Genomic DNA, 14831 nt, shown 5'->3' on the forward strand with positions numbered 1-14831 from the left:
AAACAAAAAACACCATAAACATGCAAGTTTCATCAGCTATACTGTCCTCACTTTTAGATCCTAAAAATGCATGTGCAGAAGGAAAATTTGTGAGTTGAAGCAACAGCAAAACTTCAGCTGAACAGTTCTGTCAAAACAGACTAATTACTTCACATTGTTGTTCTTTTAATGTGTACAAGTTTATTTATTTTTTTAAAAAGTATTTTCATGAGTTACTAGCATGTTTAGGCTACTACTTTTGGAATATGTTTATTTAGGACACAGTGTGTGTCTTTAGACTTTCACAACTCAAAGATTTAAAAAAGAATTAAAAAACCACACTTTCACTAATAAATGTGTGGTACTGTTTGTTTCTCTCTCTCTCTCTCTCTCTCTCTCTCTCTCTCTCTCTCTCTCTCTCTCTCTCTCAGTTGTTTATTTTTTTATTTTTTTACAGTGTTAATGAAAAAGTAGATCCATGTAGTTCCCACAATTGTTATGCTAATGAGGCCCCTCTTCCATTGAGAAATCATTTTGTCAAGATCCACTCTCTTTGGATACAGAGGCTCTGTTTCAAGCCTTTTTCCCATACATCTACTGAATGAATGATTATGAAGCCCTATTAAATACCCACAGACACTGTAAAGCCCCGATGAACAGATTAAAGAGCTTCTCTCTGCCAGTCACATACAAGTTCGTGTTTCTAAGCCATTTAAGTTATGTTTATTTTTAATTTATTTTCAACTTTTGCAACTTTGAAGCATCACAGATGAGCAAAATAAAACTTTACACAGTTTTATTTTGCTCATCCGTGATGCTTCAATGCATACACAGCATGCAACAGGTTTTATAATAAGGTGTCCTGGTATTTTGGCACTGAAACCCACCATACTTCATTCTGCTTATTCTATTCCTGTATCACTATAATATTCTTATAACTGTCCCACATGAATTCTGATTTGTCCTGTTATTTTTTTATGTGTCATTAGAATTACTGATTCTTACATTATGTGAGAACTTTTTAATGTATACGTGCAATGCTTCATGACTGTACTATAAGCCCACATATTTTGATGTATGAATGAAACCTTATGTGCACACATGCTGCCAGCCAAGAGTTGTCCATTATTTGGGTGAAAGTGGTTATTTTCACATCATTGTAACGCACTCAGACACATTAAAGAGATGGACTGCAGTGTCCCGGAGGCCCTGAGAGGACCACCCACTTAGCAGAGTTTGGTCACTTTTGGTCAACATCTCTTCATCCTTCAGGAGCGACGCAGTCTCGCTGGGGTTTGATTGGATCAGCAGAAACGATTTCCTGGGTCCTTTTTTCACTCAATCAACCTGAACCTGCTGAAATGCAGCGCGGCTAAAGCAAGCGTCCCCTGTTAAAAACGCTTTACTCTGGTGTTATTATCGGATATAGTGACGCACGGTGTTGCTACAGGCAGATGGGCAGATGAGACCTTGAGCGCCCCCTACAGTGTTTATGGGTACATACAGTCCACGGGTTATAGATCATTATAATTAACCCAAGCAAACTTTCTCTCCCTCTCTCTCTCTTTTTTTTACATGCATCCAAAAAAATTATTCAGCTTAATGGAAACTGAGCCAGACCAGACACCCATTCATTTCATGTTAAATGAACTGCAACAAAACATGACAAAAGACTTTAAACTTCACAACAGACCAAAATACAAGCTTGAACTTGCACCTGTGGAAATGTTTTCCCTTATTTTCAGCACTCTTGTCCTTTCATGTTGAGTTTCTGGGTGTTGTGCTGGCAAAGGCTTAAGTGTCATTAAGCTCACCATTCTATGGTATAATGACTCTGAACATTAACGGCAGTAGGCCAAAGGGAACAGATTTCAGAGCAAACCTGCAGTAGAATTTTGAGTAAAAGTTTGGTCAATACAGTATGGATAGTTTGCACAGATGAACATGTACTGCACACGATTTCACTGTTTTGTTTATCTGTGCATGTGCATTCAGATTTATCCATCCACCGATGATGAAATGAGGGTGGAATTAATGAACAGGATGCTTTTTTGTTGTTCCGTAACAGAAGGTAAAATATCAGCATTGAACTAATCAGATAAAATGTCAGCTTTTTGTTCTCTCTCATCACCTTATGCCCATTGGCTTAAAAGTGACATTAATGTTCTCTCTCAAATAACCGCAGTGGAGGATCTCTTTACACACAACCCGTCAAAGGGCTTCTGCTGCTGCAGGCATCATCATATTTTCTCTCTTTGTTTGTTCTGTTTTGGTGTAAGATAACATGGAGGTGATGCATGATTCTACATGGCAGAGAGACACCAAAGCCACATCACTGTTTACAGCCCCCTGTTGAAACATTCAAGAATGTGTGCATGCACAGAACCATAAACCTGCAGTTAAACCAAAAAAGGTTTCATCACGGTTGGGAACCTGACTCTTCAAATGAGCTTGGGCTTCCTCCACCTCTTAAAGCAAGTCCTAGCAGGCTGACTGAAGGGCAAAACCAGACACGTTGGAGAAGGAGGGGCAACTGAACCCACATCAATAATCCCTGTAGCTATTTTCTCCCTGATGCACCCATTTTTTGGCAAGGGAGACAGAGAAACATTTAATCAAACACTCTTATTTCACTCATAAACAATGCAGTAGCTGACAACGAAAATTAAATAAATATAGTCTTTAGTCTACTGGTGTTTCTATAATTTAAGGCCATTATTAAATGAAACAGGACTTACAACACGAGTAAAGTTGATGGCAGATGCAACTGCAACAGAGGGCTGGAAGCCCTGTGGCAGAGGCTTACCCTGTTGAGCCAGTAGGTTGAGTCTAGTGTACAAGACATAATCACCCTTTCTACAGCCATCAAAGAAAGACAAACACACCTTCAACGTTGCCACACTTCTCTTTATAAACCATTTCCGGTCCTCAGTCCATTGACTGTGCCATGCATGGCTGAGGAAATAATGACAAACACACCGCACCCAGTCAGTTTATCAGTCCACTGACAATGAGCTTTATTCAGTTTGCTGCCATTATGGTCTCAAAATAGCTTCCATCAAATTATATTTATAATTATATATAATAAATACAGAATGAGGCAGCTTTAAAAAATAAATATTAATTTACAGTGTATATTTTGCAGTGAATTCTGGTCATGTGTCAATTGTAAGAAGAAGGGCCTATTTGCATTTGTAAAATAAAACAAGTTGAAGCCACTATCATTTTCACAGGCGCAATCAGAATTTGTTTGCTTAAAAGCAAATGGCTTATCAAAAGCTAGAGTAAGTTTTTGGTGGCTATGTGTTCTTGCCTAAGCAGATGGCGAAAATACAAAACTAATTTCAACACACCAAATAAAAAATGCAGTTTGGTCAAATTTTGTGTTTATTATGTCTATGGGCCAATATGGCTGGTCTCTTCAATCCTGAAGACACTCCAGTAGGCACGTTTAGTTTTAAAGGAGGCTAAATCCTTTTTACTGGGTAATAAAGTGCTTGGTTACACAGTATGACGCACAGTAGGACCTCACACGCTTTCTGTCAGAATTTCTTCAGGTATCGAGAGCGGTTGTTAGCCGAGGAAGCACGGTGCTTGTGATGGTTTGTGACTTTCATTTCCTTTGTCTGAAAACAGTGAAAGAAAATAAGGAATAAAACATGTTCAACTAAATCACCTTATGTGCTGAGGCAAACAATGAACCCCTTAGAAATTCATACTTACAGAGGGTGCATCAATGAGTGCGAGGCCTCGCGTGCCTGTATTACTCCCAACATGCTCCCGCACACCTACAAATAGTAACAGTCAGGAGTGATTATCCTGCACTGAAATGACAACATATAAAAACTTTTTTGTCATACAAACATCACTCTAGTCCGTCAGCTCTGGCCCGATGCAAAAAACATTTACAAAGTGCTCACAGTGCAGCTGGTGGTTAAGTCTGTCCAGAGAGAGAAGGATTTTCTGCTCTTCCAAGGATATGGCGGTGAGTCCCTGCTGTTGGCTGCGCTGGTGCACTGTTCCTGGAGCCTGTGTTTGGGCTGTTTCCATGACACCTACAAAATCTCTTTCTTCCAGTAGGCCTTCAGGATGTACATCAGCCAGGTGTAACTGGGCCGCGCTCTCCAACCCTCAGAGCACAGGCAAAGTCACATCAAAGGCATGCATTCTCACCCGTGTCCAGTTTACTTTTGTTGTTTATGCATTTATGTGTAAAACACAGCTGTACTGTCATCTTTCTAAATTTTTGAAGTCCTCTTTGTACTTCTAAAATTATTGTGTGTTGTACTGGCTCAGTATATTAGTTTTGCTTGGATATTATCTCTATGTATTTTGATTTCCAGTATTTTGATTTTTGGTTGCTCATTTAATCACATACAGGGGGGAAGTCTCTGACATTTTTGTAACATTGCTTCTTATAGAAATTAAAGGTTTGTTTTAACTATAATAGAAATCTAAATGTAGATATACAGTTAACACAATACCTTCATTTGTAAAGGCCATGTTGCAAGTACTGGAAAACATTCTGCCTGGTCCTGTGGACTGTTTTGGTGGCTGCACAAAACAAAATGAACACATTGCATAATTTATGGCTTAGATTAACCTTAGATAATAATTATGTAGCCTACAGTGTACTGCAAGATTTCTAGGTGATGGGTGTAAAGCACAATAACAGGGGAAGCAAGCTGAAAACAAAAACACTATGCATCAACGCTTGTTTTTTTATAAAACACTGCCAAGTCAAGTCCATCCGGAAAGGCTCGTCTTGTGAATCATAAATCGTGGCGTCTACTCAGTTCTTCTAACAGCATGAAAGGGACTGCAAAACCAATTTAACGAATTCAAACACACCCATTTACTGATCTTCAGCAATTATTCACAATCTTCCTCCCCACAGGGCAACTGCATGCATGTACCTGAGAAAGCTGAGGAAGCGTTCTGATCCCTGAGCCAGGAGGCTGTCTGCTCTGTTCCACACAGGGTTTCCTCACAGCTCGCCCACTCTCCAGGGCCTGTCTTCTAAGCATGTTTTTTTCTGAAAGAAGACAAATTTGCTGGAATCATTAAAATAACATAAAAAAACAAAACTACATCGGCATAAATGATAATGTTAACTAGTATGTGGCGACTCCAGGCCCTTGTAGTCCCCTAAAGAGAATACATAACCAAATAGTTTCCACTTGACTAAACATCATGACAGGCAATGTTAACCTTGCGAATAAGACCTGCATATATGTAGTATTTTCCCAAAGTGTTACAGAACAAATGGAGTAAAACAAATACATGCTGACTCCAAGGTCAGCGAAATTGAGAAAACAGACCCGAAAGCCAACAAAGTAGATTTGTTTTTGGCCTAAAATGCAATGTACAGGAAAAGATACCACTTAATAACACTGCACTGTAGGTGTTGTTGTTGCTGCTCTCTCTTTTGTTAGGGCCCTGTTTGTCCTGCTAAAAGTGATACCGCAAGCAAAAAATGAATAGCTTTATGTGTTGTGGCCCAACCTGCATCTGTGCAGCTGTGCTATTTTAAATAGCAGTGTGTGAATGTAGGTAAGAGCTCAAATTATGACAAAAGGAAATTCTTAACAGTGTTGTCTGATGCAATGGAAGACTATGGTTTAGAGTCACTCAGGTAGAAGGGGCTGATAACACTATTACCAATGATGGCGGCATGGGACAGACTGGCATGGGTTTGGCAGACAATAGCTCTTTGTGAGGCAGGAAGTTTTTTTTTTTCCAGGTATTACTGGCTTCCTTTTTTCTAGATAAGTAATACTGACTTCACTGACTTCTCAATGTCAAAACTTGAGATGACACCAAAGAACAGTGTGTCAGCTTTCATATGAGTCAATTTCAATAAATAATAAATAAATAGTAATCAACACTATGCAGCAAAGAAAACTTTGCAAACTTTGCAAACTGGCAGACACACAAACACCACACAATGTGATTATGTGAAGACAGTTACAGATAAAAGTACAGATTAAACGGGTCATGGAGACTGTAATTGTATGTTAAGGATAAAGTATAAAATGGAACATTGTACAGTACTGTAGCTGGGACTCACAATGTTAACTTGAACTTTCAAGTTTTATAGCTAATGGGTAGAAACAAATGGGCTTGAGAGAAACTGAATGCAAATTTAAATGACACATCTCTGCAGACACACAATCCAAGCCTAACTTGTGTGAGGGGCTGTCAGCCAAAATATACATTACCATCCTTGGAGGCTAAGGCGCTGCGGACACTGTGCCAGAGCTGTGAGATCTCCTCATCTGTGGGAGTGCAATCTAAACAGAGGCCTTTTTCATTGAACACCATCCCTCTTCTTCTACTGCATCCCTGAGATTCCTGCTGTCCTGAGCTGGGTGTGCCCTTCGTGTTGCCCTCTGCGACGGGGCATGTATAGGAGGGTGGCAGTGGTGTGTACATAACAGTATTATCTGTTCTGATTACATGATGCGTGTATGGTGAGAAAAATCCTTCTGAGTTGTCCTTTTGCAGGGCCTGCTCTACAGTCAGGGCTTGTTTACAGCTGACACTAGCATGATCCATGCCATATGGAGCCATAGTGATATATGGTGTCTTTTCTTCCACCGATTCTATCCGAGGAGGTGGGCGGGGCACCATAAGCCCTTGGATTTTCGCAATCTGACTCACCTCGGTGGCAGATTGAGGTCGTATGACAGTGCCCTTTCTAGTCCGTGAGGAAACAGGACCTGCTCCCACTCTGGCAGAGCGCTCTCTCCGAGGGACCTTGGGGCCACTGGTCCTGGTGCTGCCCCACAGTACCTTGACCTCGTCTGTTCGTTCCTGGGGTAAGCTGACTTGAACCCCAACATCTGCCCACGCTTGCTTTGTAAATTGATAACCAGTGGAGGCTGGAGGGGTCATGCTGGGTCCATGCTTGGAGGCCCCTGAGATTGCAGTGAGACTCAGCTGGTGGTCTTCTGGGTTTTTCTTTAACTGAGAAAGATTGGAAGACTTGCCTTTCATCTGTTTCACTATGTTCTGTTCTTTATCCTCTTTTTGCACATGCACCTCATCAAACCAACGCAGCTTCTTTTTAATGGTGTTGTTGCTCTCCACATCCTTAGTCTTTGCCCTTGTCAACTCAACACTATCTCTCACTGCTAAAACCACTTGTTCTGCAAAAATCAAATGCCCTGAGCCATAGACACATGTGGTATCTCCTGATTTATACTTGGACTGCTTTTTAAGAATTCCTTTAATGAATCTGACCTCACATACTGAATGAGATGTCCCCACTGAAACAGGCAACTTCTGTGCTTCCTCGTCAGGACACTTAAGGCACTTAGGAGTATCTGATTGAATGTTAGACAAGCATGCGTGTTGCAGCAGTGGTGTACTAATAGGCTTCTCAGTTTTGGGTTCTGAGTTTGAAACTTTATTGAGGTTGTTTATGGAAACACTAGGATCTTTCTGGGATGACAGATAGTGGCTTTCTTTTCCTGTTTGTTGAAGAGTTCCTTCTTGTGAGGCATTTTCTGTTGCGCTATCATTCAAGAAAATATTTGGCTTTGGGGGAGCCCCAAACAAAATCTCTTTGCTGTTGCCATTTTTGGCAGGCAAAAGAATTTCTGTAGCTGACGGATGTTTTAACTGTCTGTCATCATGGACCCTCTGCTGTCTGAGATCCAACAGAGCCTCTTGTTTCAGACATGAAGACTCAAGTGCTGCGTTGTCGGGAGAGACTCTGACAATGATGTTGTCACTGGGGCTCTTTTGTGGGACGTTCACCTCAAAGTGCTCTGGGTCTGCACTAAGAATGTCACAAAACGTTAACAAGTTGCAGTTGTGCAGACCAGGTTTGGTCTCAGTCGCCTGCTCAGGTGTGGACCCCCAAGAAACTTTAGAGATGTGAATCGTATTGTTAGGCCTTTTAGAGTCCTCTTGCTTTTTCTGTTTAGGCTCATGCAGTTTTTGTGATTGGGTTAAGTTATCACCAGGAAGCAGCATTTCTGATAAAGATAGGTCTGATGCTGGAAAGAAATCATTTTGCTTTCTCAGATTTGGAGGGGGCTTCTCTGAGTCAAGCAAGAATGATGAATAGGAACACTGCAGATTACTTGTGCTTTGCTTGGGGTCCTCCGTCTCCAAACTGTCTTTACTTGAAAAGCTTTCAGAATTACAGCAATCAGACAGGTGGATGTCCTGAAATATGGAAGCAAAAGAGGATGTAAATAGAAAATAATAACACATTTAATATTTTGATAAGAACCTATGAAATCAAATTTTTGTCTTTTATGTTTCTCCCCTCAAAAAAAGAAGATGAGAAAAGTGATTAAACGTGATTATAAGAGATAAATCTTGATTGTCATTGCACAATCATACTTTGTACAAAAGTACAACGGAAGTGAGGTATTGTCCCACATCAGTGCAAAAACAAAGCCGTACAAATCACAGTATAACAAAATAAAATAAAATATATTAAGGATAAAATATACTGTATACTTTATCCTGAATATATTTTAAATATATTTTATACAGAGTATATACAGAAAGAGTGGACATTGTTCATTGCACATGGCCTGCAGTCAAAAAAGGTAGCTAATCAGATAAGGTCAGGTTAAGTGTTTGCATTGATTAGGGCTATTGTCCGTGCCCTCAGCGCCCTGAATCTCCTGCCAGAGGGCAGCAGCTGAAACACCCAGTGTCCTGGGTGTGTGCAATCCCTCAGGATGCTGCGTGCTGTGTTAATGACCCTTTGTAGTGCCTTGTTATGTGCCATATGTGATATATGGTATTTGCAATTGCTAGGCTGTAGCTGATGTGCACAGAAATTGTTGCTGTAAAAAGGTCAACCTGGGTAAACTGACCTAGAAACCACCCTGGTAAATAGCAGGTTTCAGGCTGGTCTTCTTGGTGACCACTTTTTTTTTGGACATTTTTAATCATATCTGACAAAGACTGTCAGTGGTGGGGGCAGGGATTTTTTTCAAAAGCAAGTCAAGGAACTGTAACAATTAACACAATCTGAAACAATACACACACATTTCACCAGAGGGTGCTGAAGCTTGTGTCAGCCAATAGCGGTGTTACGGGTGCAGGAAAGGGCTTGTGTCCCACTGCTGCACCCTAGGGGTCTACTAGTGTAGGATAATATACAAAAAGAGGCAACTGAACTGCCCAACATCCTAAACACTATGAAAAACAAACAACAAACAATTCTAATGCCTTAAAAAAACTAACCGGGGAGAGATAACACCTCTTTGTGAGAATGCCAGAAAAATGTTTAGTTTCCTGCACATTAAAACGAAATAAAAAACATACTTGCGGACTGTGATCTTGTTGTTTTTCTTGTGTCTCTTCAGTTTCTTGAGTTTTCTTGACGCTGGTCATGCTCTGCTCCTGAAGCAGTTTAGTGTAGGCCTCCAAGGCAGAGAGTGCTTGACGGTGGGAGGATTTAGAAACTGTGGGAGGCTTAGGACAGGGAGTGCAGCTTCTTTAAGAGAAAACAGAAAAACGTAAACAAAATGTATGACATCTCCAGCCGTTAGAAAAGTCTACATAAAAAAAAATATTACAAATCTAAATTTGTGAACAAAGATTTCAACAAAATTTGAGTAACGGTATAAGGTTTTAATCCAACAGCAGAGTTATTTTTAGAGTGCAGGGCACATGAGAATGATATATTTATTAAAGAGAATTTTTTACCTGCTAATGTTAGAGTTGCTAGACAAGAAAGAGGACTGCTGGGTGTAAGAACTCAAGCTGCCTTGCAGTTGACTGAGCACATCTTCAATATTTGGGACATGTCTCCTAAAGGCTAAAAGGAAGAAAAAAACAACTAAAATGTTTCAAGATTGTTGTGTGTTATTTCTCACTTCTAAGAGGCATTTGTCAGATATATCACTAACACTGTCTGCGTCTCTGAGAAGGAGGTAGATGGGCTCTTTGGAAGCGCTCAGTTGCATCCTGCACTCGCTGCCTGCGTTGCTGTAGGATGCTCTCTCTTAGCCGCTGCTCCTGCACATCCCACTGCTTCCGTCTTTCCTCCAGAGCCCTGAGCCATGAAAAAGAGCTGAGCATGTATCTGATGCACATTTTAATTGATTAAATCTAGACTGGCCATGTTTTAGATACAGAAACCTGAGTCTGTTCCTCTAGATGTGTTTTCAACACAGTCATTAATAAATTAAAGCTACCCCTCACTACTGGGTTCACAGAGTAAGCCACTGTAACATGAACAGGGTCAATCAAGTTCAGCATCAATGTTTGTTTGTTTGTTTTTTTAACTGGCAAAAATGTTATTCAATGACAACAAGAGCAGTGACCATTTTTAATCAATGTTGTGAATCAGAACAAAAAGTAACTCAAACTTTTAGATAACACACTACTGTTCTATTAAAATAAAATAAAAAATCTTTATTTTATATCTAGTATCCAATATCTTATACGTGCGTCTTATTGGAGATGAAAAGTTTGAAATTCCATTGTTTAGATTATGGTATTAAATTTGAAATTAATTAGGCAAACACAACCATGTACCATGAAGAGGTGGCACATTAGTTCTTATATTTTGCAAACTTGTACCTAATTACTCGTTTTCACTGGCATGACAAGGAACAAACAAATATGAGCATTACTTTACAGTCAAAACATTTTCAAGTTCAAATCTTGCATTTTTGCTTATCCGATACTATTAACATTATCGGCTGCCTTTGTAAAACCAAAACCTGTCTCTGATATTACATAATACTTGCATTAACCTACTCCTTCAAGCTCTTAGTTTAAAATCAGGAACACCCACTTTTAGCCACTGCTGATAACTACAGAAGCACAAATTTAGAGAGTTATTAATATCTGTAAGGGATTTGTGCTTCATACAGGGCTGACCTTTGAAGCTTTAGTCTTCAGAGAGGTGACACTTCAGTCACTGCTCTGGCCCACAGTTACCCTCTAGGCCAACAGATCTATTTCCAGGTCTAGACCGGTCTAGACTGCAAAATCCTGTCAATACCATCTATCCCTCAAAGGTGCTAAGCCCAGGGCAGAACCCTAAGCTGTCTATTCAGGAGGCGCATACTATCCACTAGCTAAGCAGCATCTGCTTTCAGGAAGAAATGGAAAATTTTGCTCATTTACAAGGAACCGGCCACCTGGGCATGTTAGGACTGCAAAAACTGATCTGAGATGACACACATACCCGTTAATGTTAAAACAGAAAACCACAATAGTTATATTGCTAACCTCCTGCGTCGCTGGGTTTCCTGGGAAAACTTGCGAGCTCGGGCTTTGCATAACTTCTGTTCCTCAACCAAAAGTTGTCTCTCTTTTTCGAGGCCTCCATCAGCTCCAAACCTCGAATTTCTGGACGTGAGCAGATAAGGAAAGGAGTTTGTACCATCAAATTGTACCATCTAGATATGTGTCACCTAAACGTAAGCTTTGACTCGACTGAGTGAACAGAAATTTATTATGAAATTCTTGTGAATTATACAGGCTGGTCATACATACTACAGGTTTTGTCATGATAGCGATTCCCAGGTTAACTGCTTCTCTACATTTGCTTCACATAAATGTAAACATATAATACACATACTGGATAAATAACTAAATGTATTATAGCGACCCTGCAGTAATGTTCATGTTAAATTGTTATGTTGTTCAGGAGATACTGTACGTGGTTACTCGCTGTTTGGGGATGCACTGTATGTGTATGAGAGGTGTGTGATTGGATGTGAAAGGCAGGGAGCTTGATGAGTGTGCGTGAGGTGGGAGCCCGCGGGTGTATGTGCTTGTGTGTGTGGAGTGGGAGCGAGAGAGAGAGACAGCCTGAGTGACTGACTGAAACCTGTGGCAGCTGTATTGGAGTGGTTACGGCTGGCTGGACGCTACAGTATGTAGAATACGAGTGGTAGAAGAAGTTAGCAAGCAGTTAGGTCAGTGCACTTCTGCTGCCCTTAAATCTTCTATTAGTTTGACAGAGTGTTTTAATATCTTGCTTTGTGGGCTCACCGGGCACAGTTATAGAAAATCAAGAGAATTAAAATGAGATATAAACAGTTATATCATCTCCAAAACTGGACCCAAACGTGTTCAACAAATCATAATATCCTGCCTTACAAAACATACCTTAACGCCTGCTAGAAAACCACCCACTGGGCAGCGCCAGATGAGAGTACAGTCTGACAGGTGGGAATGAGCCTGACATGATTCGCTTATACATGAGGTGCAGTTGGTCGCTTTTGGACACAGTTTTGGGTTCTAACGACTTATTGAAATGAAAGTGAAGTCTTTTGGTGAAGCAGTCATTGGTTGAGGTGAGTGAACCATCCTATCACTTCAATATTGCTGTAAAACATAAAACATACACACTGAAGATAGTGAATGTCCTTATTGCCTTATTGCTGATCCTGCAGCATCCCATGTTTTGGCACTCCTGTTTTGCCTCTCCTTGACATATACACACTGATGTCTTCTTCTGGGTTGCCTGTCCTGGCCTTTATGTACTGGATAGCACCGTCAATAAGGTTACTTTCGAAAAATACATTGTTCTAACACACACACAAGCTTTTGACTTTTGTTTTAGAAATCATTTTGGACACTTTTAACCTAGCTAAAGGGAGGGTGAGCATTGGATTTACATTTAACATGATTCCAGTATTGCTCTGTGTTTGTTGGATATTTAAAAATAATGTTAATTTTTGTTTGTGTCTGCCATGCCCTTACTTCTCTCAGTTAGGGAAACTCATGTGTGGACCTTTCCTGAAGTTTGTGGCCCATGCTGTTTCCTTTATCATATTTCTTTGCCTACTGGTCCTGAATGCAGCAGATCGTTTTGAGGGAACATCGCTGCTACCTAAAATGACCACCCGCGACCACCCTTCGCAGCTGTTTTGTATGAAGACCACCCCTTTCACCTGATTCGATTCTCATCATATCCTGGGTCACCCCACTCTCTCCCTTTCCCATTCATGTATACAATCACAACTAGCCATCAAATATTTTCCTAAGTTAGTATATTTTTTTATATTATGTTAAATTATTCCTCTCTCATCTTTCTGACACTGTCTTTTCTTCTTGTCAAGATTTAAGTCAGGCTCTTACACAATTACATCACATCAGTCAGTAAGGAGTTATAAACTGCAAACAGCTGTCTTGCTAGAAAATTACCCACATAGATAATTATGTATTCTTACCACATGTGCCATAATAAATCAGACATGTAATGACTTCCCAAAGATGAAAAAGGCAAGGAGACACTTTCCCTAAGTTCTACAGGTGAGCCTTTGGAGCCATATCACACACACTATGCCAATAGACAGCAGCAGTAAATCTTATGTGAACTGACCATCAATTCAAGCCTTATTTATCATGTTTATACATGGGAAGATCTGGGAAGAATATAAAGATATTTGGTCACAGGACATTCGGGAATACATCTCAGAACCTTGGAACCTTCTTGGCTTTAGTATTTTGTCCATATTTATGACCTCTTTCATTGCCAGATTAATGGCTTCCTGGCATGCATATTCTGCCCAGTGTTATGTTGACAAGCACTATACGGACCTGTCCAACAAGACCTTACCCTTTGAGATACAGTATTTTCAGCTGGGTAAGTGGGGAGCAAAGAATTCAAGTACTACAAGTAGTAATTCAATAATTGAGTTTTTCATATATTATAAAATTAACTTTAAAGCCTGAGTGACTGACTGAAACCTGTGGCAGCTGTATTGGCGTGGTTACGGCCAACAGTAACCATTAAGTTCTCGCAATAAACGGTCTGTTGACGACCCTCTCGTCCCTCCCTTCATTACGTCCGACTGGACGTTACAGTATGCAGGATACGAGTGGTAGAAGAAGTTGTCCTGAAGAACTTGCATCCTCCCAGGCTGCTGATCCTCACTGACACCGGGCAAACATACAGGTTCAACTCCCAGCAAACGGCTCTTAACAGCTAACTTGGCTTGTTTTTAGCTAACGTCGGCGGGACTTAGCGGTGCTAACACGTTCAACATATTCCCGGCGAAGATAAACCTAAACAGGTAATGTCCGCGACAACTTCTCCTGAAGAATGACAGCCTCTTTGGTCGTTTAAAATAATGTAATAAATACTCTGTCTACGTTGACGCTTCTCATGTTGTTTCACCTGAGCGTGTCTGTGTACAGTCCCTCCATGATAGCAACTGGGGACGCAGTTCCTTGACAACGGCAACCGTGGTGATTATACCCGCCACGTCCGGCAGAGGGCTCGGGGCTCCATTCGTGCTGCTTTCCAGTACACCGGAAAGTGTCGTAATTTAAACACATCTACAACGGAGCACTAAGAGCGAAACATAATTAAAAAAAAAAAAAAAGGGTTAAGGGAAACAACAAAAAAGATAAACACAAAGAGTAATTCTATTAGGTTCAGACGGTGTTAGTTTATAGTTTAAATTTTATGGTAAAAATAAAGATTAGGAAAAATTATGCGTATGTGAAAGCACCGTTTGACTTGTAATAGTAAAGTATAAGGGTGGCGATGGTATTTTTTTTTTAATGACAATCGTAATTTAGAAAAGCTGTTGATATCAAAACAGTTATGCCCTCTCATAAATAATATAAATTTAATTAAAATATAAATAGGTTAATATAAAAGAAATAAGTAAAATTTTAGAAAATCTGGCAGACTTCTAGTTTAAACATATTTCCAGCCATGCATGCCCAGCATATTCATTTTTAAATAGTTTGAACACTCTCAATTATTTTTGCATAGCTTTTATCTGCTCGATAATGATGCTTCTCATAAAATATTGTAACGTCCAGCCGGAAGTAATGAAGGGAGGAACGAGAGGGTCGTCAACATTTCGTTTATTGCAGGAACTTAATGGTTAGTCGGCCGT

At 40.2% G+C, this 14831-nt stretch overlaps 1 protein-coding gene across 1 annotated transcript; it reads right to left on the reverse strand.

Annotated features, from left to right (window-relative positions):
* Positions 1 to 3014: 3014 nt before the first annotated feature.
* Positions 3015 to 13839, reverse strand: cep126 (centrosomal protein 126). Its single transcript, XM_041046743.1, has 11 exons — positions 13798 to 13839; positions 11197 to 11316; positions 9864 to 10009; positions 9661 to 9772; positions 9277 to 9448; positions 6201 to 8157; positions 4896 to 5014; positions 4464 to 4533; positions 3900 to 4109; positions 3703 to 3767; positions 3015 to 3605 (listed from the first exon to the last, which is right to left on the reverse strand). Exons 1-11 carry the CDS (start codon positions 13830 to 13832, stop codon positions 3522 to 3524), a joined length of 3090 nt encoding a protein of 1029 aa, XP_040902677.1. The 5' UTR covers positions 13833 to 13839; the 3' UTR covers positions 3015 to 3521.
* Between the last annotated feature and the right edge of the window lie 992 nt (positions 13840 to 14831).

This window comes from Toxotes jaculatrix, chromosome 9 (genome assembly GCF_017976425.1).
Source record: "Toxotes jaculatrix isolate fToxJac2 chromosome 9, fToxJac2.pri, whole genome shotgun sequence".
Lineage (NCBI taxonomy): Eukaryota > Metazoa > Chordata > Actinopteri > Toxotidae > Toxotes > Toxotes jaculatrix.